The 26,445-nt window shown below is 49.6% G+C and overlaps 1 protein-coding gene across 1 annotated transcript in view; it reads left to right on the forward strand.

The window, feature by feature from the left end:
* Positions 1-561: 561 nt before the first annotated feature.
* The window catches only part of grip2b (glutamate receptor interacting protein 2b), a 42,066-nt gene continuing 16,182 nt past the window's right edge, over positions 562-26,445 (forward strand). The window contains exons 1-6 of the mRNA XM_067236507.1: positions 562-703; positions 20,742-20,819; positions 23,753-23,888; positions 24,710-24,855; positions 25,743-25,823; positions 26,079-26,151. Coding sequence (XP_067092608.1) covers positions 562-703; positions 20,742-20,819; positions 23,753-23,888; positions 24,710-24,855; positions 25,743-25,823; positions 26,079-26,151 — 656 coding nt within the window. The remainder of the gene's footprint in view (positions 704-20,741; positions 20,820-23,752; positions 23,889-24,709; positions 24,856-25,742; positions 25,824-26,078; positions 26,152-26,445) is intronic.

The following is a 26,445-nucleotide window of genomic DNA, read 5'->3' on the forward strand; positions in this document are numbered from 1 at the left end:
TCTGTCTGTGGTCTCTGGTCACAGGTTAACCTCGTCTTGATAATCAGCATCGCTGTGCACTGATGAGCTCATTATGGAGAGGCATGGGAGAAAGATTAAAGAGGAAAGAGGAGAGGGGAAGGAGGGAGGGAGGGAAGGAAGGAGGAAGAGAGGGAGGGCTGCTTCAGTAGAAGCCGTGGGATAGGGCTTCACAGAGAGGCAGAAAAAGGGGGGGGAGAGGGGGTGGGAGAGAGAAAAGAGAGAGAATAGGAGGAGAGGGAGGGAGAGGGAAAAGGAAAGAGAGGAAAAAACGGGCAGGGTTTGTGATATTTTTCACAGCTCTGAGAGAGAGAGGAAGAGGCAGACTCCCTGCTCGCTTGTTCTCCGCTGTGAATCGCGTGCCCTGCTAACTCTGCAGAGAGGAGCGGAGAGGAGAAGAGGAGGAGTTATTTGATGAGGTAGGGGGAGAGGAGAAGGAGAGGACACACCCGAAGAGAAGAGAAGGAAGGAGAGGGGAGGCCTGAGAGCGAGGGGGCGAGGCCAGGCCAGGCGGGGGAGGGCAGCCCGGTGATGTGTGCCAGCATGGAGCGAGGGGTGAGTCGTGTTTTGAGGGTGGTGAGGAGGATGTCACCACGCAGGCGTGCGCGGGACCCCCGGGGGGCGCTGGAGAGCCCAGAGGACTGCTGCCAGGACAGCCTGTGTTCCCTCGGCCTCTGCCTCAGCGGTGAGCACGCACGTCTCCCACCCGGCACCTATACGACACGGCGCACACGACACTCACAAGGCACACAGACATGGCACACACGACACTCACAAGGCACACAGACATGGCACACACGACACTCACAAGGCACACAGACATGGCACACACGACACTCACAAGGCACACAGACATGGCACACACGACACTCACAAGGCACACAGACATGGCACACACAACATAGGCATGCCTCCTAAAAGGCACACACACACACACTTCACAGCACATATGCGACACAAACATGTCATTATGCACGCCACACACACCCCACACCCACACCATGTGCAAGCTTCATACCCGCTATAGACGCAGTTTAAACACACGTTTCACCTGGGCATCACAGGTATCTCACACACATCTAGCACCCATCTCACACGTGCAGGAATGTCACAAGGAACTAAGTTCACCCCTGACGTGATTCAACACTTCAGGTCACAGGCACCACACAGGCCACTTCATTCACCCTACCCATCCCTTCTGTTCCAGCACACTCACAAAACGCTCCCCTCTCAGAATCAGCAGAAATGTTCCTCTGGCCTGCAGTTGTTTTAGAGAGCGGTTTTAGCTGTTTTTAAGCATGGTGCTCGAGGTCCTTCCTATTCCACCCAACTGCAGTTCTTGAAAACGACCTGGTAATTTAGACTCTTGATTTGTCTTGAACTGTAAGTCAGAGTTTTTCAGTAGATAGCAAATGCGGCTATGTTAATGTTTCTCTTAGGTTGTGCGGTTTTTGTTAATGTTTCGTGAGGATGTCTGTCAGTAGATACAGTTGTGTCATGAGGAGATGTTTCAGCAATTAGCTGTTTTGGCAACAGCAGCAGGCACGACACAGCCCAGTACAAGTTAAAATATGCTATATTTACTCACACTAGAACAGAGAGTAGGAGACACGCAGGAAGGCAGAGACAGCTAAGAGAAAGAGGAGATGGGCAGGGGGATGTAATGGCAGAATTCTACATTTCTAGTGGCACTGTGTAGATTTGAATAGTCAAGAGATGGCGGTTTCAATAAATTTATTTTGCTTGTACAAATTAAGAATTAACAAAGTACTTTGTGATCAGTCATAATGAAGGAGTTGCTAGCCACAGGTCGTTCGCAAGAGTGATGAAGAACAACCCTAAAACCCTGCCTTATATAAACTTTAGATCAAATGGTTCTTCTGATGGTCAATCCATCAATGTAGCAAACTCTGTGATTGGTCAGCACTGCTCAGTGACAGTTTGACTCCATACCAAGTGTCCCACAGTTCTTTGATGTGGCATCTCTCCCGAAACCAGTAGATAGTAAATCCACAGAAGTTGATCAGTCAAATGGTCAACTGTCCTTTGTGTGGGCATCTTCAAACAAGTATTTAATTAACACCACCCATGCAACAGGAAGGGCCAGAGCAGCTTGATCAGTTCCCAGCTGTCTCTTCCTCCCCAGGTGACAAGAACTCTCCCAGGTCACCCAGACTTCCCGTCCCTAGACTTCACGTCTCCTAGTTAGGTGTTATAAAACAGGGGAGCTAGGACACAAACAGGGGAGCTAGGACACAAACAGGGGAGCTAGGACACAAAAAGGGGAGCTAGGACACAAACAGGGAGGCTAGGACACGACCAGGGGGACTAGGATGCATTAAAGGAGACTAGGGTACAGACAAAATGACCAACAAGAAATCCAAGAAGGCACCCAACATTTGTAATATTACATTAGCAGTAATATGATTTTCATAGTATTTTCACTTCTTCGGGGAAACAATGGTGTATTCTCCGTATAAGTACAGTCTATATGATTTTGCATACGTAAGTAGAATTAATATAACCATAGGCTCTACAGAGAGCATCAGAGAGGCATTCAGAGACATGATCCTTCCTAAACCAACAAGAGCTGGTTTCTCTGCTCCCACACACAGCACTGGCCTGATGAATATTTAATACAAGCCCACAGACTCAGAAATGGAGAGGGAGATAAAGAGAGAGAGAGAGAGAGAGAGAGAGTGAGAGAGTGAGAGAGAAATGTACACATATGCAACATCACCGCATCTCCCCTGCTAATCAGCCCCACAAAATGCGATCATCTAGCTAACGTTCCCTGACAAAACTGACAGATCTTTAGACCTGGCATGGATGGAGTGGAGCAGTTTGATGCTTTGGTGTCCAGAACACAGCCAGTGGAAAGCTGGTTCGAGGAACTCCCACACACCCTAGCTCTTCCAGGAAGTGGGTGGTACTGTAACAGGAAGTAGGCTACATCAATAACAGGAAAGGGTCATGATCAAAATAATAACGGTGATGAATATGACGATGGTACTGATGGTGAAGAGGATGATGAGGATGCTTAGATAACGTTGATGATGATCTTAGAGAGTAGACTGTGTCTTGTAGATGTTGCCTGATATTGCATCACTGAGATCAGATCCCAGAAAGGGGGTAGAGGCACCCTTTGGATGGGAGGAGAGGAACAGGGACGGAGAATGGAGGAGAAGAGAGGAGAAGCTGGGGAGGAGAGCAGGATAGGGGCAGCGGAGGCGAGGACCGGAGGGAAAGAACGTGGGGGGTGGAGGAGAGGTGGAGATCGGAGGAGAGGAGCAGGCCGATGTGAGCAGAAGGGATGTGGAGGCGGTGGAGGAAAGGAACAGAGGGGGCGATGGAGGGAGGCTCGAGGAGAGGAGCCGACTGAAGGAGCGAGGAGCACAAGGAGAGATGGAGGACAGGGGAGAGGTGGAGGCCACGGCTCAGATGGGATGGCTTGAGATATGGGTTCTGAGAAACAGCATGAGCGAATTGGAGATAAGCGAGGACTGATCCTGAGATTAGCCTCTGATGGCACTCCGACATGAGCCTCTGCACCTTCTACTGTGTGGCTGTCAGCATGCAGAAAACCCCCCAGTTCTAATCCTGTCCTCTGTCTCTTTCTCTCTCATCCTCTTCACTCCTCAACTCCACTCCTCTCGCCTGCATCCTTCGTCTCCTCTGTCTTTATTGTTCTCTCCGTGCTTCCCCGCTCGTCTTTGTTCCTCTGTGTTGATCTCCAGAAATGTCCCAGATTTACTCACAGAGTGGGCGGGCGGAGGGTGGGGGGGCATGAGGGTGGGGTGGGTGGGGGGCGTGAGGGTTGCAGGGAAGCAGTGTGGGATGGGGAGGTGTGGCGGGGGCAGGGTGGGGTGGGGGACGCAGGGGGAAGGGGGGGGCTCAGGGGTGGGAGGTTGCATGTACGACCTGTATCTGTTAGCAGTCTTCCAGCTCCCAGATTAAATCAGATCTCCTTTTAACCAGCAGCTCCTGCGGAACTAGAGGAGTCGGATCTGTGTTAATGTATGTTTATGTATCCTTTTGTGTCTGTGTGCGCGCATGTCCACGTGGGAGTCTGTGTGTGTGCTCATGTCTTTTAGTGCGTATGTGTGTGTGTGTGTTAATAATACTGCCATGGAGGGGTTGAGGAGCCTGTGCACGGTATAAATAAATACTGGGGGATCATCTGTCTGGCTCTGTGATCCTCCCTGCACCATAACCCCCGAGAGGACAGGAGAGGACAGGAGAGGAGAGGACAGGAGAGGTGAGGAGAGTAGAGGAGAGGAGAGGTGAGGTGAGGTGAGGTGAGGTGAGGAGAGGTGAGGAGAGGTGAGGAGAGGAGAGGACAGGAGAGGTGAGGAGAGGTGAGGAGAGGTGAGGAGAGGTGAGGAGAGGAGAGGTGAGGAGAGGTGAGGATAGGAGAGGTGAGGTGAGGTGAGGAGAGGTGATGAGGAGAGAGGTGAGGAGAGGAGATATGATGAAGAGAGAGGAGAGAAGAGGAGGAGAGAGAAGCGATGAGGTGAGGATAGGAGAAGAGGAGAACAGAACTGAGGAGAGGAGAATAGAAAAGAATAGAGTTGGGAAGGGAAGAGTAGATTCAAGTAGAGTAGAGTAAAGTAGTTTGTGCGTCTACAGTTGATGGTGCTACCAGATGGACAGTTCCAGCTAGTACCAAATGCAAGAGCTTTGTGCATAGAACTCACTTCTTCCGTATAGATTTTAAGTTTTACAGCAGCAACCTTTTCTGCTTTGTTTTGTTATGTTTGTGCTGTGTAAATGTTTAAATCAATTGTGCTTGTGTGAGAGTAGGTGTGTGTCTCTGTGTTTGTGTGCCTTGGAGGGATATAATATAAATAAAGAGAGAGAAAGAAAGACAGAGATAGAGACAGAGAGAAAGAGAGAGAGAGACAGAAAGAGAGAGAGAGAGAGAGTGCGAGAGAGAGAGAGAGAGAGAGAGAGAGAGAGAGAGAGAGAGAGAGAGAGAGAGAGAGTGAGAGATAGGATTGAACAAGGTAGAGGGGATCACTGAGCGGAGGAGGGTTTATAAATATTGATTGTTGTTCCTGTGTTGATAAGGACAGAATGACATGGAGCACATGCTCTCCTATCTGTGAACGAAACTAAGCTCTCATCTTTCCTCAACTCCTTCCTATCTCTTCCTCTCCCATTGAGGACATCATTTACTCTCCTCTCTCTTCACCCTCCAGGTCTCTTCTCTTCTCTCGTCTTTACCCCCTGCCTCTCCTTTGATATCTTTCTCTTCTTCCCTTACATTTTCCCCTCTCTCCATCTTCTCTTCCTCCACTGTCTCCCTCTTCCTTTCCCTTCCTCTCCTCCTCCCTCTTCACCTGTGTCTTTTCCCATCGCTCTCTACCTTTCCCTGTACATTCCGTCTGTCCTCCTCGCTCTCCATCTTGCATTCCTTCTCCAGCCATGAACCACCTCGTCTCAGAGCGCTTGAAGTTTTCTTTGTCGTGGAGAGATTTTACGTGCCGAAAGTAAGGAGGGGGAGAAGAGAGACGACAGACAGAGGGAGAGAGAGAGAGAGAGAGAGATACATAGAGGGAGAGAGTAACTCTGTGTTGCATTTTCTTCGGTGAGCAGAGTGGAGGAGCCGACAGCTCCTGGGAGAACCATGTGACTGGTTACTAAGCGCCACGAAGCTATTCTCCCCCTCTTGTTTCAGCGATGAGTGGATGAGGAGGAGGAGGAGAGGAGGATGTTTTCTGTTTCGCTCAAGTGCCGGTTGGGGGTCATCAGACGAAGGATCAAGGGTATTGTGCAATGCACCACTTCTAACTCTGTTTCTATATCTGCGCGTGTGTCTGTGCGCGCGGATGTGTGAAGAAGAGAGAGCGACAGGGGAGGAGAGAGAGGGATCATGATGTGAGAGCGATAGTAGAGACACTGAAAGAGAGTGAGAGAGTCTGAAAGTGATAGCAGAGAGAGAGAGAGAGAGATAGAGAGAGTCTGCGTGAGAGAGAGCGTGTTTGTGTGAGAAAAATAGAGTTTTAAGCATATGTGAGAGAGACAGAGTGCCAAAAAGAGAGAGAGAGAGGGGAGAATGATAGAGAAATAGAGAGAGAGAGAGAGAGAGAGGGAGGATGAGAGTGAGAGTGTGTCTGTAAGAGAGAGGGAGCGTGTGTGTGTGAGAGAGAGAGAGAGAGAGAGAGAGAGAGGAAGGGAGAGAGTGAGGAATGGAGAGAGAGGGGATGGGGAGGGAGGGAGAAAGAGAGAGACAGTAGTCTGGCTGGAGCAGGTTCTCTAGCAGCAGAAGAGCTGGTGTTGATGGTGTCTTCAGCCAGGGACACTCAGCACCACAGTGTTCTCACTGCGGGCATTCCCAGAGAACACTAGGACTGTGGGCTGTGTGTGTATTTACCTGTGTGTGTCTGTATTTTTTTGGTGAGTGTGTCTGTGTGTGCTTATTCATGTGTGTGTGAGTTTGTGTGTGTGTGTGTGTACAGTATGTATGTGTGATTAATGATGTGTTGTTATAGGAGATGTAAGAGGAGATCATCCAGGTTTCACCAGCAAGCACCTCTGATGACTGATGACTGGTGTTGGACAGAGTTCCCAAGGCACCCTCAGTCACAGCACACACACACACACACACACACACACACACACACACACACACACACACACACACACACACACACACACACACAGCCACTACGACACACAGAAACACTCACACATCTACCACAGCTGCTATAACTATTCCTATGACCAACACACTGCTACAAAACAAACACACTGTTGATAAAACACACAGGCACTACAGGAACAACACAGACACACACTGTGCAGTTCTCCACCCACACACACTTCTACAACAACACACACACACTGCTTATGTGGCCCAACCCACCTGCTAACACACCCACTACCACAACACCCACTGCTACAAAACTTCTCTTTCATACTGACAGAGAAGTATCCTCTACTGCCTGCCTTTCAGTTGAAACGTGTCAAGGCGAGCAGACGGTTTCAGACTTGGACACCTCAGTGCCTGAGGTGTCCTAGTCTCTCTGACAGCCTCTCTGACTGGCTGGCTGACTGACAGGTTGGCTGACTGGTTGGACTGACTGACTGGGTAGCTGGCTGAAGGACTGGAATGACTGGCTGGCTGACTGGCTGGTATGGTAGCTGTCTGACCAGACCAAGAGCTCCAGAGACAGCTGGAGATGTGGAGCCACAGTAAAGAAACACTTAGAGAGATGTGTGTATGTGCTTGTGTGTGTTAGTATGTGTTTGAGCGTTCATGTGAGTCTGTATGTGCACATTAAGGGGTTTTAGGAGCACTTACTGTGGTACTTGTGTTGAATCACTAATTTCATGGAGGCAAAAAAAATCTGTTTCCCTGTTGGCAGTGGTGCTGAACATGAGTGTTTGAGTACATTAACAGGCTTAATAGTCTGAGAGAAGACATCTTGTGTGTGTGTGTGTTTGTGTGTGTGTTTAAGACAGCTATTAATGTTTAATGCAGTTGGCGTACAGAGTATCTTTGGATGCACATAGCGGACGTTCAGAACAGCCTTGATTACGCGAGTCCCAAAGTGTCCACGTGTCTGCAGGTGAGTGTCAGGTCACAAGTAGACAGAGATCCAGAAGATGTCCACTCTGCTAGAGGGGACCTAGGGGTGTGTGATGGCTAGGCTTGGACCCATGCTTCTGAAGATGGATTATTGAGGTGTAGGACAACACAGCCCAAAATTCAGTCACAAAGATAGTCTGTCTGATGTGATATGCTGCTGTAGCTGGTGTGTTGCTATTGTCAATGTAAAGGGGGGGGGGGGGGGGGGGGGCATTGGGTTGGCTGATGCTGCACAGCTACGTATGTTTGATCTCACCATAGTACACTCCTGACATAACTAGAGCAGAGAACAACAGCCATGGTAATTAGACAGAACGCTGGGAAAACCTCCTGTTTATCCTGTACTATTCCCTCTTCTCTGCGCTACACTTATCTTCCCTGTTTCTTTTTCCTCTCCCCTCTCCTCTCCACGATTCCTGTAGCTTAAAGAAATACTTCAGTAAGGTAAATGTCATTTAAAGTCACATTGAATCAGCCAGTCATGAATTAGTTTGTTTTCTCATTTAACCATGTTTTGTGCCTCAGCGCTAATAGAATGCTGAACTTGGCAAACAGAACTCTGAGCTCAGCAGAATCCCTACCTGGAGCTGTCCTATAGAACACCTTCATGCTGTATTGTGATGTCCTAGGGAACTCGAGCCAAGCCAGAACAAACCAGATAAGAAGAGGCTGGGCAAAGAGAGAGAGAGGAGGACCAGAGGGAGAAAGCGTGAGGAGGACCAGAGGGAGAGAAAGAGAGAATAGGAGAGGGAGAGTATGAGAGGGAAAGTGAGAGAGAGAGGGGGGGGGGGAGATAGTAAACAAGAAATAAAGAAATAAAGAAAGAGAAGAGGCTTTGATGGGGGAGAAAAGAAGGAGGGATAGCTCTGAGGTGCAGGAACCACAGGTCAAAGTTTTCCAGGATTAAAGAAACAGCACAAACTGTCCAATCAGATTATGGAACCAGTATGGACTGTCCAATCAGATTACAGACTTGGCTCATATTGTCCAAACGGATTACCTTCTGGTCTAAGTACCTCCCAGAGAAGATGCCTCCCAGCAACTGTGCTCTGTCAGACTGGGTTAACACAGTGTACACAGTTACACAGTGTGGGCAAGGTAGAGAACAGAGAGGAGAGAGGGCTGAGAAGGTAGAAGAAAGAGGGAGAGAGAGAGAGGGCTGACAAGGTTGAAGAAAGAGGGAGAGAGAGAGAGGGCTGACAAGGTTGGAGGGAGAAAAGGAAAGGGAGATAGATAGACAGAGGAGTCGAGAGAGGACTGAGGAGATAAGAGGAACGGGGGGGGGACAGAGGGAAAGAGAGGGGACTGAGGGAGGCTGGTGGAGAGGGAGAAGGGGAGAAAGGAAGGAGGAAAGAGGAGAGCTGAAGGACACAGGAGGGATGGGGTGGGGGGTGGACAGGGTGAGAGAGGGATGGGGGCTAGGGAGGGTTGAGGGCTGAGTTAGGAGCCTGGCCTAGCCTGGCCTAGCCTGGCCTAGCCTGGCCTGGCCTGAGTCCAGCTGGGATGATGTGTTGGAGCAGCTTGTTTGTGACACTCATGGTCTCCAGCCGAGAATCTCCTGAGAGAAAGAGTCAGACGTAATGAGCCTCGCAGACCAGGGAGGCCTGTGTGTGTGTGTGTGTTATGAGGGGGCGTAATCACTCTGAACTGGCCCAGGGGGGAGGACTCAAGTCAGAGTGGGTTAGCAAGAGAGGCAGAGAAGAAGAGAGGAGGCAAGGAGATGAGGGCAGAGGAGAGGGGACGGGATGGGAGAAGAGGAAGAAGGGAAGAGGAGAGGGGAGGAAAACACAGCAGTGAAGGCTAAAGGAGAAGGGAGGATGGGAGCCCCAGAGGAGGAGAGGATCGAGTCCCTCATAGGGGCCTGTGATCTCACTTACAGTCACATGGAGCTGCAGCACAGGCAAAAACAGTCGCCCCTGTTTCTGTTTGATTTAGGGATTATGTTTTATTGCACAGGGCAAGGGCGTCAAGTTGCTCAGATGGTTGAATGGAGACTTTTTGACGCACTGTGTGGAAACAGTGCTTTTGAAAAACGTATACCCACAAGTTGATCTCAAGTTCTCTTCATCTTCAAGTGATACTTTGACACAGACACACACAGAGCACCAGGAGAACTAAGTAGGCCATCTGAGGTCCCGAAGGCTTTGAGTCTAGAGTTAAACATGTTTTAATCAGGAAGAGAGAGAGAGAGGTATGGAAGGAGAGAGAGAACGAGAGAGGGATTCTATTGTAATCAATAAATAAATACCCAGATGATAAACATCAATTTGAGAGTATTTGGAAGTGGTTTAAACGAGCGCTGGGATAGAAGAATTCTGTTAACGGGATCCTTTGTCACGGACAAGTAGCGTCGATCGATTTTAAGAAGCCACACTCGTCTGCATCCAATCATTGAGACCCCATGCATGCTTCGTGCCCGCGAGTTTTAAGTAAAGCACAGCAGGGAGTCGATGTGGTACCCATGAGGTAAAAGAAATAGAGACAGAGAGAGGGGGAAAGGGGAGAGGGGGAGAGAGAGGGGGTGAGAGAAGGCAAGTAACTCATCTTTTTCCTCGTCCGTGCTCCCCGTGCAGGAGATTATAGTGGTGTACAGGTTAACCTGACTGAAAAGATGCTTTTTCTTCAAGCAATATTAAGGAGAAGAATTCATAAAGGTACATATCCATGCTTCAATATGTATTTTTATTAGACTTGTCTGCATCTGAAAGCTAAGTACTAATTTCGATATCCTAAATACGGTGCTGCATTGATCCGTTTGCTAGTAGGCATGCTACACTAAACCCAACTCCTTTTGCATCAATTTAAAATGCAAATGCGAATAATTACATGAAAATGCAACCATTCACTTTGATTGCTTGATTGTTGTGGCTGTGGAAGACTGTCAGATGCTTGGCGTTTGCAGCAATGTGCGAAAGAAACGGGCTCTGGAAATATCGGCGCGCGGTCCAAATGGAATATGCACAAGTTCCAGACGCATTGATCCCATTGAACATTTCCCCTCATGATAGTCATCGACATTCATAACGACTCCATCAACTGTCAGTCCGAGGCATCCCTGACTTCACTGGCTGATTGCGCGGGGGCGATGTTTGCTGAAGTAGTTTTTCGTCTTCTCCCGTGTCCTGATTTTCTGGGTAATTTATTTATGAATATGTGAACTGTTGCTTTGAAGTGCAGCGCGCACGCTTCCTCGGTATGTCGTTAATGGGCTGGAGCTGCCACCTGTTGGTAGTGAGCGAAAAAACATCAAACCGGATTCTCTCCGTCTCTCCGCGACCAGATGGAAGGGGAGATGGGGGGCTAATAACGGAACAGGAATCCCAGCTCCAGTCCGACTGCATCACTTTGTTTCAACTCCAAAGGCCCCGTGTGCTTTTTGTGTTACAGTATGCTGATGTGGTGGTCTCCTCTGGGTGTATGTTTTGTGTATGTGTGTTTGTGTGAAACAGTCAAGAAGGGTGTCTGTTTTTTGTATGTGTGTGAGCAAGTTGTTGTTTGTGTGTGTGTTATGTGTGTACAGCAGTAAAGATAAGTGTGTGTTTTTGTGGGTGTGTGTGTGGGGGTGGGAGGGGGGGGGGCGAGGGACACTCATACCATAGCTTCCTGTCGCATTACCCAGCCTTCAGATACCTACTGTTAAATCGGTGTTGTGGAACACCAAGGTTTTCTCACATCTTGCAGTTATCTGTCAGTTCGGTAAGCCGTGCCTTTGATCACTGAGGCGTGTTGTTGGTTTGCTGTTCTTCTTTTTTTAAAACAAGACGTACAGTAACAGTCTGTTTTGTGAAGACATGGTGGGGGTTTTACATGTGCAATAAGAGGATTTGTTGAAGGATTCTTCTGCTGGGACATCCTGTCTGATAGGAACAGGAAGACCCCACAGACAACCAGGTGAAGTCTTCCTGAAGGGTACATGGTGATACAGCTTATTTACAGGGGTTCCCCTGGTGACATGAGTCTACTAGTGGCTGGATGAAAGGAGAGAGGGGAAAAGGAGAGAGGAGAGAACAGATAGATAAGCGTGAAGAAGAGGAGAGGAGGGGAGAGAGGAGAGGAGGAGAAGAGAGGAGGGGATATCTTTAGAGAAGATACACGATGGAACAATACGGTCCTTGAAAGCACAAGTGCGATAATAGCTCAGTAGAACGCTGTGTGCACCCCTCAGGGTATGTGTTTGTTGACTGTGTTTGTATGTGTGTGTGTGTTTGTTAATGTGTGTATGCACATTATGTATGTGGGTCTGTGTCTGTGCGTATCTTGGTGTTTGTGTGTTTGCATGTGTATGCATGTGGGTGTGTTTGTGTGTTTGTGTATGTATGTGTGTGTCTGTGTGTTTGTATCTGTGTCGGTGTGTGTGTTTATGTGTATCGCTGTGTATTGCTGCAGGGACAGTAACAGGTATAAACACACCCAGCTGCTTTACAACAGGGTTCTCTCGCCTTATAAAAATAGCTCTCTTATGTTGTCTCCCTAATCTCTGCCTGCCCCTGCCTGCTGTGGTTTAATAGACTATATTCATGCTGTTGTTACAGGGTGAGCATCTCTAACCGACCCTGCATGCTGTGGATGAGAGCATAAGGCTACAGAATGGGACTGATTGAGAGAAAGGCTGTAGGATTAGAGCTAGGACTGGTCTGTAGACAGGCTAGAGCTAAGGCTGGTGTAGTTTCAAGCGAGGGTTAGGACTGGTTTAGTTACAGGCTGTGGTTAGGACTGGTTTAGGGAGAGCATAGATGTACTGAATATAGATCGATACATGGAGATGCTGAGCTTGCAGGTCTCATCATGGCTGATGACCTGGGCTGACATCCGCTCATCCTCCTCCTCTCTGCCCATCTGCAAGTCAGATGTGTTCTCTCTCTTCCTCTGTGTCTCGCACTCCGTTCTTCTGTCCACCTGAGATTAATTAGCTTTATGAGCCTTCATATTCAGACTAGCGCATGGGTATGGGGGGGGGGGGGGGTGTCAGAGGAGAGGAGAAGAGGAGTGGAGTGAGAAGAAAAGGAGAGAGGGAGTTGTCTTGCTAAAGCACGCTCTCCATGTCAGGGGAACCCCTGTTCCATTCTCTCATCTTTGCTATCTGTTTTCATCTCCATGCAGGTAGGGAAGAGTGAAGGTGGTGGGGGGCAGTCTGCATACTAAAATAAAGCAGGGCGGCTGTCTTACTGTAGGTCATGTATTCCATTCTCCTCAGGAGACACAAACCTGTCACAGTAGAGACACAGGCCAGAGACACAGGCCAGTAGAGACACAGGCCAGAGACACAGGCCAGAGACACAGGCCAGTAGAGACACAGGTCAGTACAGACACAGCCCAGTAGAGACACAGGCCAGATACACAGGTCAGTAGAGACACAGGCCAGTAGAGACACAGGTCAGTGTTTCAGCTGAACCCCAAACAGAGTAGCCGGTCTAGTTCTGGTCCAGCCCCATCACCTCCTCTTCCCCTTCTTCCTCTGCTTCTTCCTTCCGTTCCTCCTCCACTTCCTCCACATTTTTTCTACTTTTCCTCCTCTGCGTCTTCCTTCCATGTCTCCTCCTCCTCTATGAGACTCCTGTCTCCTCCTCCTCCTCCTCGTGGGTGAGGCTCCTGTCTCCTGCTCTGAGATGTTCTCTGTCTCCATGCAGGGGCAGGGTGACGGCTGCCTGTCCTGTCTGCTGGAACGCAGCAACACAAACACAGACACAGATCCTCTGGCCCCATTATGTCAAAGCTGTGACTCTGTGTCTTTTGTGTTTTTGAGTGTGTCTGTGTGTGTGTGTGAGAGAGAGAATGTGTGTGTGTATGTCAGAGACAGAGAATGAGAGATGTGTTTCAGCTGCTAGCGAGGGAAGAGGGTAGAGAGAGATAAAGAGAGTGACGGGAGATTTCGGAGAGTAATTTGCGTCTCCAGTTGTGAGATAATGATAGGGAACTTGCTGATTGCTTGATGGTTGTTTATTAGGTGCGGGCAATCCTTGTGTTTGGTGCGTGTGTATGTGTGTATGTGCATGCCTATGTGTGTGTGCTTTATGTGTGTGTGAGAATGAGTGTGCCTGTGCAAGAGAGAGAGAGAGACGGAGAGAGCGAGAGAGATAGTTTCTCCAAAACACCAAGGGATAGCGTCAGCTCTTCAAAGTGGTTACCCATAAGCCTCCTTGTCTGGATTCATTTGCACATGAAACAGACAGACACGTTGTCGCCACGGAGAGAAGGAAACTTCTGATAAGTGTCATCATCACCCCCTGTCTCTGATGTGAGTGTGTGTGTGTTCTGCTGTCATCTGTGCAAGTGTGTGTGTAACTGTGTGTGTGTGTGTGTGTGTGTGTGCATATGGGTTCATTTGCTGATGTAATTGTGAATGCGTAGGGGCCAGTGTCAGAGTTCTCCTGTCCAGATGGGATGGCTGCAGGACTGAGGTGTGCGTGTGTGTGTGTGTGTTGTTTGGGGTGGGTGGTGAAAGAGACAGAGGGAAGGAGAGAGAGACAGATAGGGAAAGAGAGAGAGAGTTTGAGTGACAGAAAGGTTGTGACTTTCTCAGCTCTCACCCAGCAGGCATACTTAGCTTTGGGAATGGATTTGAATCTGTGTTTTAACGTGTGTAAATGTCAAATCAAATACAATTTAATTTGTATAGCTCTTTTTACAACCAATGTCACAGAGGGCCATAGAACTGCCCCTAAACCAACCTAAACCCTCACTGAACACAAGGAAAAAATGGAAGAAACCTCGGGAGGAGCAATTCGATGAGGGATCCCCTCATCCAGAGACGGTTGGTGACAGAGAGGTGCAGACCATCTGCTGCACCAACATAGTAATCAAGAGTAGAGAATGAAAATCTGCAAATGGATGTTGCAAATGTGCGTGAATTTGTTTGTGTGTGTGGTGAGTAGCCTTTACTGAGTATCTAGACAGAGGGAGGGAGGGAGAGAGGGAGAGAGGAGGGAGAGGGGAGGGAGGGAGAAGGGGAAGGAAAAAGAAGGGGGTGTCTTGGTTGGCGAAATCGGGGAAAGGATATTTAGTTTCATATCAGGCTCGGTTAGCCACAGCTACTGAAATAATGATCTCATCTTTATTTGACACTGTGGCATTTAATAAGGTTGAGTAATTACCATGACGACAGTGGACAGTTAGATGCGGGCGGAAGGTTGACAATAGTGCTGAAGAGGGCATGGATCTGTGATCTGGAGGGGAGTGGTGGAGGAAAGGGCAGAGAGAGAGAAAGAGAGAGTGTGTGAGAGAGAGACAGATACAGTAGAAGTGAAGCGTGGGAGAGAAAGTGAGAGAGACTCTCGGGAGGAGAGAGGGGACGAGCGAGGGAAAGGGGCGGGGCTCGCGTTTGTAGAGAGGGTGTGGTGAGCGGTGGTGCTACTTGGTGGATGGTACCGGAGGAGGGGAGGTGGGGGGGGGGGGGGGGGAGAGAGGGAGCGGGGGATGAGCGAGAGGAGGAGGAGGAGGCAGGGGAGGAGGAGAGTGTGGCTGTACTCAGATAGGTTCTCTCTCTCTCCTTCTCTCTATCGGGGACAGTTGTGTTTGTTCTGCTGCTCCCAGCCCCCCCCCCTCCCCCACCCCCAGCCAGCCCCTCTAAACCCTCCTCCCCACCCCCACCCCCCAAACCCACACCCACCCGCCCCCTTGCTGACAGGCACGCTTGAAGTTCCACGTACCACTCCACCCTCCGAGACCTGCATGCTGGACTCGCCTGCTGTGACTCCCTGCTCTGAGTCTCTCTCTCTAGGACCACATCTGACTCTGAGCCTCCGGACTCCTGTGGACTGTCTCTCTCTAGCTCTCTCTCTGTCTCTGTCTCTCTGTCTCTGTCTCTCTCCCTCTGTCTCTCTCTGTCTCTCTCTCTCTCCCTCTCTCCCTCTGTCTCTCTCTCTCTCCCTCTCTCTCCCTCTGTCTCTCTCTCTCTCTCTCTCTGTGTCTCTCTCTAGTCTCGGGAGTCATTTTCACTCAAGACTCCTCTCCAGTCATGCTGTGTGGACTGAGGAGAGACGGGACGAGCAGTTTGGGTAAGACGGCACGGCGAGGCTTTAGGACTGAGAGAGACCGCACGATCGTGGTGGAGAGATGTTGCTGTGGGTTTGGACTGGCATATATCGGCATGTTGTTTTAGTCAGCTGCTGTTTCGCAGTTCTGTATTGTTTCTGTATTGTTCCTTCAGAAGAGAATGGCATTATGGGACATAGAATCAGTTCACTTCCTGTAGACAAATGTGCCTGTTCTGAGTCACGTCGGATAAAAGCGTCTGCCAAGCGGTTAACGTTTAAATGTCAGGTCTACTGGTCAGGTGCTGTGCTAATGTGTTGCGTTGTGCTGGTCATCTTGGTAGTTACTGGTTTGAAGGTATGTGTTCTGTTTTTTTGATGTTGCTCGGTGAACGTACTAGACGATTTATGCGAGTTTGACGTGTGGTAGATGTTACAAGTCTGCGGGAAATCATTGACGGATCTGTTGATTCAACAACTGACTTCAAACCTCATTCATCACTCCGTTCATTTGATCACACGCTTGCTCGTTCATTATTACCGTCATCAATCAATTCCTTCCTTTGCTCGTTCGGTCCATCACTCGTTCATTTTCTACCCATCCTTTAATCCCTTCATTTTTGGATCCTAACTGTATCATGTGTTCATCCCTCCATCCCCTGATCGCTCCATGTAGACTGTGTCTCTGCGCCGGCCCAGACAGACTAGAGCCTACAGCTGAGTCCTGCTGAGTCAGACAGGCAGACTGAGAATAAGAGATCATTGTAAAAGAAGCAGTTAAAAAGTCATTTTGTGGAACAGTCTTTCAAAGAAACAGTCAGGGCATAATGTGCTCGGCTCAGGTGACTGAGTGTGTGTGTGTGTGTGTGTGTGCGCTGTTGCCATGTTAAAACATGGTCTTCCTCGGTGAACTGTGTTAGCACCATATCAGTATGTCTCCCTGGACATCACTCTCTGTTACCGTCCTACTGTGTGGGGAGTGACTCACACATCCGGCCTTAGAGGAGAATGTGTGTGTGTGTGTGCACGTGGCTTGTGGTGTGTTTGTGTGCCAGGCCGTTAGAGATGTGTGTGTGCGTGTCTGCTTGTGGATGTCTTTGTCTCCGTTTTGTGTTGCTTGTCAATGTGTGAGAGTGTGTGTACGTGTGCCTGTGTGTGGCTTGTATGTCTGTGTGTCTAGGTCTGTTTGTCTTCCTGTGAAGGTGCGTGCGTGTGTGTGTCAGTGTGTGTGTGTGTGTGTGTGCTCCTCCACAACTCAGCAGTGTGGCAGCATTTGGTTAGAAGCAGTAACTCCTGTCATGCTACACTGGCCTGGATAATGTCTCCCTGTAAGGGAGCAGGAGGGAGAAGAGGGACCCAAAGAAGATATGAAGAAAGATGGAGGGAGAGTTGAGGAAGACAGATGAACGAAAGATGCGGGCAAGAGAGTGTGGCGGGGGGGGGGGGGCGGCGGCGGCTTGGTGTTTGAACTGGTGGAGAGAAAAAGGAAGGGGGTAGACACCGAGAGAGGAGAGAGAGGAGAGGAGGAAGGAGTGAGAGAGGAGAAGAGACACAAGAGAGGGAGAGAGAAAGAGAGAGAGAGTAGAGAGAGAAGAAAGAGGTGATCACACTCAGACCTCAGCTGACAGGAGGTAAAAGAGGCTATCGTCTCACTGACGGCTGTGTTCGATAACCCCGGTGGCCCCCGCGACCCTAACCCTGCTGCCCTCTTGGCCTAATGGTGGATGATAGGGGTTCGATCCCCTCTCCCTACCACGGATAAAGCAGAGAAGGCTCCTGTCTTATCCTCTTCTCAGCATCTCTGCCACACACTGTAATTTACCAAACCAGTCATTAGACTAAATACTGCCTGAACACTGCACGCACTGCTCTTTCCCGAGGCTGGCATCGAGAGACAATGGGAGATGGGGGGGGGGGGGGGGGGGGGAGAGCGATTGAGAGAGGGAGGAGAGAGATGGGGATAGAGAGAAAGGGAGGGGGAGTAGATAGAGAGAGTGAGAAGATGGAGGGAAGACAATAGTTAATTAACCATCTTCCTGTCCAATCGGAGGATCCAGATGTGGGGCCGTCTCCATGACGACACCAACCTGCCAAGAGGAACACAGAGGACAGAGGCAAGTCTGGGTAATCAGAGAGGATTGTTTAGGACAGTGTCTCCCATGGAGGGAGTGTGTGAGGGCTCCCTAGCAGCTGCCTGCCCGACTGACCCTCACCATCAGTTGGTATTCAGCCGGGATCCACCCCCACACTGAAGCACCTGTGACAATCTACGGACATTGTTTATCAGAAGAATTTCTATCAGTTGAAAACAAACTTTTAGCGTCAGAGCATGAGGGACTGGGTGTTGGTGCTCTGGTAGATGGTGTCTCCAAGTTAGGGACCTGGGCTTGTTCACTTCTGGATTGTGCTGTCGAGTGAGGTTGTCAATGGAGAACGGCCATCTGTCTTTCTTACTCATTGCTTCATGAATCCCAAGAACCAAGTCTGCCAACCCTTTATAACTTGTATAACAATACATTGACATGTATTCATTCATTTAGCAGACACTTGTATCCAATAGCACAATTCCAACCTAGAAGCAAGTCAGGTTCAACGCTTGAAAAGACGTTTCATCTATGTCCGATGATATTTGTTGCGTGACTTACATCAACACCCATAGCTAGACCATTTCGATCATCACATGGCAACAGTACAGTGACCCGTATTCGCTCAAAACCAAGACTGAAAAGAAAAGGAAGTGTCACATGGTGTGACACACTGTGCTGTTGGCTCTGGGGGAGTGCTGTGACTGTGTGGGCAGGGGAACAGCAGCATCATCAGGGCTGTGGGGGGGCCCAGCGCTCCTTCCGGTCTATCTGACCCCCTCTAAGAAGAGCTCATCTCTTCTCTTAGTGATCGTATCCTCTGCAAAGCACCCCGTACTCGGATCCGGAACTGTACTGAATCCCCAGAGAGAGAAGGGGATAGAGGGGGAGAGAGAGATGTAGAGACGTAGAGGGAGATGGGAGAGAGAAGGAGGGAGAGAGAGAGAGAGAGAGACGTAGATCGAGAGGGGAGGGGAGCATAGGGAGCTGGGAGAGAAAGGGAGGGAAACTGGGGAAACAGAAAGATAAGTCGAGGGAGATAAGCGAAGGAGAGAGATAAGTAGAGGAAACAGAAAAGCTGAACGGGAAGAAGAAATGAGGGAAATTGAAGGAGGGATAGAAGTAGTGAGATACTGTAGAGGGAAAAAGAGAGAAAGAAAGAGTTAGGTGGAGAGAGAGAGAGGTGGAGAGGGAAGTGGAGAGAGTGCTTTGATCATGCATGCAGGAACGCCCCTACACCAAGCATGTGGGGGCTCCTCGGTCACAGGCCAGGGTGGGTGTGCATATGTGCATGTGTGTGTCTGCGTGTGTGTAAGTGTGTGTACGTGTGAGGGTAGGGGTTCATTGGGAGCACTCAAACCTCACTTTACAGCTGTAGTTAGCTACATCTCTACCCTGCCTATGTGTGTGTGTGCACAGTGTGTCAGTTGTGAGTCACATAGCTAAACCGGCAGGTGACTAGCATGATGTTTTAATCTGTTGCGAAGCTGTTAGGATTACAGGGAGAGGGATTGAAGGGACTATTGCACAGACACACACACACATGTACACACATGTACACACATGTACACATACACACACACACACACAGCTTCTCCCCAGTGGAAGCTAGAGTTAAATATGCTGGTTGGAACTGGTATAACAGCAGCCCAGACTGCTCTGGTACAGTTGGTATGCATAGTCTGTCTTAGGGCCCTGATCTGGGTCTAATAATGACACCATATGCAGCAGCAGATCCTCTGGTGCTTATGTGATAATGAGAACAGCAAACACACCCACACATACACACAAACACTCACACACACAAACAAACACACCCACACCTACACACAAACACTCACACACACAAACAAACAAGTGCTCATACGGAAACAAGCACTCTCTCTCACACACACACACACACACACACACACATACACACACACAAATGCACATACAGACTCACACACACACAGACTCACAGACTCAAATACACATATCATACTCACACACACACACGTGCAGACACACACACGGAAAGAACTTGCTCTCTGTTACAGGGAGACATGATGAGTGTGTTGTCTAATATGTCTCTATAATGGTTGGGAGGATGAAATGAATACATTAACTGTTTCTGGTCTCATGACAAACATTGTTGTGTGTGTGTGTGTATTAGTGTCCGTGAGGGAGTGTTGGTGTGTGCGAGAGGAAGCGTGTGTATAAGAGTGTGTTTGGGTGTGTGTGTGTGCGCTGGAGAGTATCTGTTGCATCTAACAGCAGACAGGGACCCCCCCCAGGGAGAACTCCTGATGACAGCCCCCCCCTCTCCCCCATCAACATCTGAAATCACTAATTTATGGATCAAGTTTAGAGGAAGACAAGACTGCAGCCCGCATGAATTATTCAACAGTCAACACTCCCAGAGTACAACCAAAGTATTTGATTCCCAACACACACGCACACTTGCGTACACACACTTGTAAATGATACTTGTGGAGGTACGGTATCTATTACTGTACTATCAGACTGTTTAAAGGTAAGGCTGTGTTCTACACACATGAAAGGGATGGTTCAGAAGGCACAACTGTGTGTTTGAGCGTCCTAAACTTTCAAATCTGCTGGTGTGTGCACAGCACACGAATACAGCTGACCTCCATATCCACCACCAGCCACCTTACCTCTAACATGTTCCACTCATATATCTCCACAGCACAAGTCATTGTTTGATTGGGAGCGTAGCTAACTCTGGGGCCCACCTCAGTGTTGCTATGACTGATTTACTTTATAGCACAACTAAAGACCAAACACTGTGATCACCCACCGACACAGAGCCACGATAGCGCCATCACCTCCACCCTCCATCCACCCAGCCCAGGCCAACTCGGCCGAAGGGGTGTCCCCATCCCGGGGTGTCCACAGCCCGGGGTGTCCCCAGCCCGGGGTGTCCCCAGCCCGGGGTGTCCCCAGCCCGGGGTGTCCCCAGCCCGGGGTGTCCCCAGCCCGGGGTGTCCACAGCCCGGGGTGTCCCCAGCCCGGGGTGTCCACAGCCCGGGCCCTCGGGGGTCCCAGTGTAACGGGGCTGTTCTCTCCCCCCAGATGACGGGCCTTACTCTAAGAACAAGGAGCCCTCAGGGACAGACCATACCCTGGGCACCCGGAGGCACAGCATCCCAGGTACCACTACCCCGTCTCCCCCTCTCTTTCTTTCTTTCTTTCTTTCTTTCTTTCTTTCTTTCTGTCTTTCTCTTCCTCTCCTTCTCTCTCTTCCTCTCTCTTCCCCTCTCTTTCTTTCTCTCTACCTCACCCTGTATATCTCTATTTTTCTTCTCTCTTTCTCTGTATCTCTCCCTTTCTCTCCCTTTCCCTGCCTCGTGACTCTGATGTGGCTTCCTTGATCCGCCTCTATAACCTGCCTCTTTAGCCTGCCTCTATAGCCTTCCATTTTTGCTGTCTCCATAACCTGCCTCTGCAAAGCCTGCTTCTCCAGACTGTCTCACCTGCCTCAATAGCCTGTCTATCTTTAGCCTTCATCAATAGCCATTCATCAATAGCCTGCTTTTTAGCCTGCCTTTATGGTCTACCTCTCTGTAGCCTGTCTGAAAAAGCCTGCTATTATTTAGTCTGCCTCAACAGCTTTCCTCAATGGCTCGCCTCTCATTTGGCCTACCATGCTAGCCTGATCATACAGCACTGCCACAGCTCCATAGCTTGTCCAAGCTTCTCCACAGCTCGTCCCTCTTCTCTTTCCTCTCTTCTCTTTCCTCTCTTCCGCCGTCGCCCCCCGTCGCCATGTCTCTCTGACCCCGCAGGTCTGCAGACGACCTACCTCTACCCCTCTGCTGTACGCCCACAGTATCTCTTTTCATGGAGGGGGGGGGGGAGTGGATGTGGAGGGTGGAGAGAAGGGTGGAGGTAGGCGACAGGGGTGGGTTCTCTAACATGTCTACTGGTGCTGATCTGCTTCTCTTTCTGCTGTACTTTAATCTCGATGTAGAAACTAAGTAATGTTACTGCGGTTCCCCCCCCCCACCCCCCCACCCATAGCTAGCTGTTCCCGTAGTAGCGTCCCCCCATAGCTGTTCCTGTAGTGGGCCTCCTCCCTCTGCTCCAGGTAGGTGCTACAAGTTCACCCCTACCCTGGGGCTGTTTCTGAGTTGGGTTGATTACTTCCTGCTGACACCCTGCAGTTCTGGGTCCAGCAGCAAGTGTCTAGGAAGAGATGTACAGTATATCGATTATCTCTGTCTGTTTCATCTAATGGACCTGTTTACATGGGGTTTCTAATCAGTGTGTGGATCTCTCTTTGTGTAGAGATCTGTACTTCTGCGTGTACAGATATTATGTGTACTGACACAGTTTAGAGATGTGTCTAACACGGTGATTTAGACTTTAGGATGTTATGCTTATGATACTGCTATTATTATCTCCACCCACTTGGGAAAGTCTGTCCTTCGTGTTCTTTCTGATTGGCTGGTTCATCCAGAGGACACCATCTCTCCCCTCGGCGAATGAAAAACCGTGCAGGGAAGATTTCCGTCTGTCCTCCTTTCCGTCTGTCGCTCTTATCTGTCTGTCTGTCTGTCCATCGGCCTGTCGGTCATTCTGTCTGTTTGTCTGTCATTCTGTCTGTTTGTCTGTTTGTCTGTCATTCTGTCTGTTTTGTCTGTTTGTCTGTCATTCTTTCTGTAAATGTCTGTCTTCCCGTCTCTCCCTTCGTCCCTCCGCTGTGGTCGTGAAGGTTTCTTGATATGAGGCTGGTAAATTCAGGAACGCGCCGGATCATCTCTTTCTTCCTTTCTCTTCCATCTCTCTTCTGATCTGACGCTGCTCTTTCACTCTCTCACTCATCTCATGAAAACCAGTATGCTGGAGAGAGGGATGGAGGGATGGAGGGGAAATAGGATGGATGGATTGGTTAGGGTGAAAGAGGGGGGGGGGGGGGAGGAGGCCCTTTCACAGATAATCGTTCTGAAGAGGCGGAACGGCAGAATGAGATGGATGAAAGGCAGAATTCTTCTCGTTTTCCTCTGGTCCCGTCTCAGAGATTAGCCGGCGGTTTTTTATCGCTGTGTTCAGCAGTTTGAAAAGCTCCTTATCTCCTGGAGAGAGGAACCTGTGTGTGTGACACCTGGAGCCCAGATAAACCACTAGCAGGGACGCAAAACCCCACCACATGTTGTCGTATGGCTGCACGCTGAGAAGAGGCTGTGTTAACGGCAGTTAATAATACAGTAAGTAGAAGTGTCTGATGGTGTCTGTCTACTAACAGGTGCGTCTCTGTAGATGTCCCTGGTAGAGTGCACCAGGGTCAACTGATCACACCTCAGGTTGACAGAGGACACACCTGTCTGGAAACGAGGTGCTTGGGTGTCAGACGTGTCAGAGAACTGTGACTCTCGAGTTGTAGAACAGCGCGTTCTGCGGTGGAACGTGGATGAGCTGACTGGACTGTCCAGGAAAAAGGAGTGTTTTCCACTGGTAGCCGGGTGTGTCCTGGAATCTACAAGTCCACCCTCCTCACCTCATCTGACTTTATCTCCTCTCCTGGTTTCTCCTCTTGCCTCCCCGGCTCACTTCTTTTTATCACTTACCCGCCTCGCTTATCCTCTTCTTTCCTCCCCATGCCTTGCCTTGGCTGGTCTTGATTCTTATCAACATTTTTTGTATTGTGTGTGTGTGTTTGCCTGTGAGTGTGTGTGCTTGCCTGTGCGTGTGTGTGTGCTTGCCTGTGTGTGTGTGTGTGTGTGTGCTTGCCTGTGTGTGCTTGCCTGTGTGTGTGTGTGTGCTTGCCTGTGTGTGTGTGTGCTTGCCTGTGTGTGTGTGTGCTTGCCTGTGTGTGTGTGTGTGCTTGCCTGTGTGTGTGTGTGTGCTTGCCTGTGTGTGTGTGTGTGTGTGTGTGCTTGCCTGTGTGTGTGTGTGTGTGTGTGCTTGCCTGTGTGTGTGTGTGCTTGCCTGTGTGTGTGTGTGCTTGCCTGTGTGTGTGTGTGTGCTTGCCTGTGTGCGTGTGTGTGTGTGCTTGCCTGTGTGCGTGTGTGTGTGTGCTTGCCTGTGTGTGTGTGTGCTTGCCTGTGTGTGTGTGTGTGCTTGCCTGTGTGTGTTTGTGGCAGAAGCGCTGCGGGGGGTCACCATCGTGGAGCTGTTGAAGAAGGAGGGGAGCACTCTGGGTCTCACCATCTCTGGAGGAACCGACAAGGACGGAAAACCACGGGTCTCCAACCTGCGACCTGGCGGCCTCGCAGCCAGGTGAGACACACACTGAACATACCCTACAGAGACACACACACACTCACACACACACACACACACACACACACAAACACAGGACCTAAAGATGTTTGATGTGGTTCAGTGATGTGTGTTCAATTCACTGCCTTCCTCTTGTCCACTTGTTGATAGCTTGGTAGCTGCTTCAATATCTCAACCCTGCAACTGCATGATAAGATGTGTTTGTGTCTGCATTTGTGTGTGTATTTGTGTGTATGTCTGTCTGTGTTTGTGTTTGTCAGCGTGTGTGTGTGTGTAGTTGTGCGTGTGTGAGGATGGAGAACGTGTCTGGAGATCTGGAGGTTGGTGAACATGGAAAACATGAGGCTGGAGGCTGGGCATCTATCTCTGTCACAGACTACACACTATCTTACAGCAGCCTAACAGCCTGTGTGTGGGAGTGTGTGTGTGTGTGTGTGTCTGCAGGGTGGGCTCGGTGTGTGCGGGTGTGTATGCGTATGTGTGTCTCTCTGCAGGGTATGTTTAGTGTGCGTGGGTGAGTGTGGGTGTCTCCGCAGGGTGTGTTTGATGTGCGTGTGGGTTTGTAGTCGATGTTCATGTGTGTGTGTGTGTGTGTGTGTGGCTACACACGTTTTGTAATTACCATCTAAATGAGGGTATAGAACACTCACTGCAGAGTGCCACTCAGGAGAGAGAATGTGTTTTATTGTTGCAGTCATCTACTGTTGTCAACGATGCAGCCATTACTACAGGACCTGACGGCACTGACACAAATGATGTCATAGAACATTCCAGTAACAAGTGCGTCTGTGCTCCGTGTTTGCCCCCCTTGTTCCCAGGAGCGACCAGCTCAACGTGGGCGACTACATCAAGTCCGTCAACGGCATCAACCTGACGAAGCTTCGCCACGAGGAGATCATTAGCCTGCTGAAGAACGTGGGGGAGAGGGTGGTGCTGGAGGTGGAGTACGAACTGCCCCCTACAGGTGGGAGGGAGAACTGCACGCTGCGGGCTTCACACTTTACACATTTACACTTTTCTTCATTTAGCTGAAGCTTTTATCCAGAGTGACAAATAGTGAAAATACGGTGCATGTGCTTATGCACTACACCTTAACCCCGTATACACTACTCCCTTTTCCCTACACACTACACCCTATATCCTTACACTCTTCACCCTAAACTCTTATACACTAAACCCTAAACCCTTATTACAACATTTTCCCTTACAAACTACACCCTAACCCTTACACATCATACCCTACGCCCTTAGAGAAGTCAGATGGCCGAGCACTTAGGGAGTCAGGCTATTAATCAGAAGGTTGCTGGTTCAATTCCTGGCCATGCAAAAATGTAGTTGTGTCCTTGGGCAAGGCACTTTACCCTACTTGCCTCAGGGAGAATGTCCCTGTACTTACTGTAAGTCGCTCTGGATAACAGAGTGTCTACTAAATGTAAATGTACACACTACAGTAGCGGTACATGTGATATCCTCACATACTAGTAACAGCTGTCTCTCTCCAAGCTCTGTGAAGTCTCAGTGTGTTTGAGCACACAGGATAGAATAGTAAGAGGTTTGATATACGAGATATCCAGTCGAATGTTTGTGTGCGTTGCCAGGTCTCAATTACGGTTGCCAGATTTGTGTTCTGTGAGTCAGTTACACCACCACCAGACAGTGTATGTTTCCATGCTGGGCTACTCCCTGTCCAAATAAACACATTTGTGTCTCTCTGCACACACTTAAAACTTCCTTTACTCCCTCGTTCTTTTCCCTTTTCTTTATCTGTCTTTCTTTCTTTCTATTTATTTATTGCATTCTCTCTCTCTGCTCCTCTCTCCCTCTGTGTCCCTCTCCCCCCCTCCAGCTCAGACAGCTCCTCAGGGGTCATTTCTAAGACCATCGAGATGTGTTTACAGAAAGAGGGCACCAGCTTTGGCTTCGTCATGAGAGGTATGGCTCAACCCCCTGACGACACACCACACTTACACACACCACACTTACACACACACCACACTTACACACACCACACTTACACACACCACACTTACACACACCACACTTACACACACCACACTTACACATGCCACACACACACATGCCACACATAAGCCACACACACACACACACACACCACACACACACACACACACACATGCCACACATAAACCCCTCACACACTCACCTCTCACTTGTGTGACGTTCCAGGAGGCTCCATGAGGACTGCACAAGTCCGCCCCCTAGTGGTGACCTATGTCAGACCAGGAGGACCTGCAGACAGGTGACAGACAGACTCCCCCCCCCCCCCCCCCCCCTCTCTCTCTCTCTCTCTCTCTTCTCTCTCTCTCTCTCTCTCTCTCTCTATCTCTCCTCATCCACAGCCTCCCTTGCTTTTGTCATACGAAATATTCCCACTTTTCTTGCAATTCTCATCTTCTCTTTTTTCGAGTTCTCTGTTTCTCCATCCCTTTCCTCTTTTCTCACTTCTCCACTTCTGTCTGCCCAGTCAGGCAGCCAGCTGTAAGAAGGTGTGCAGAGATGGAGGGATGAGAGAGAAGGAGGGAGGGGAGAGGGG

The sequence above is a fragment of the Osmerus mordax genome, chromosome 1, assembly GCF_038355195.1.
Source record: "Osmerus mordax isolate fOsmMor3 chromosome 1, fOsmMor3.pri, whole genome shotgun sequence".
In the NCBI taxonomy this organism is placed as follows: Eukaryota; Metazoa; Chordata; class Actinopteri; order Osmeriformes; family Osmeridae; genus Osmerus; species Osmerus mordax.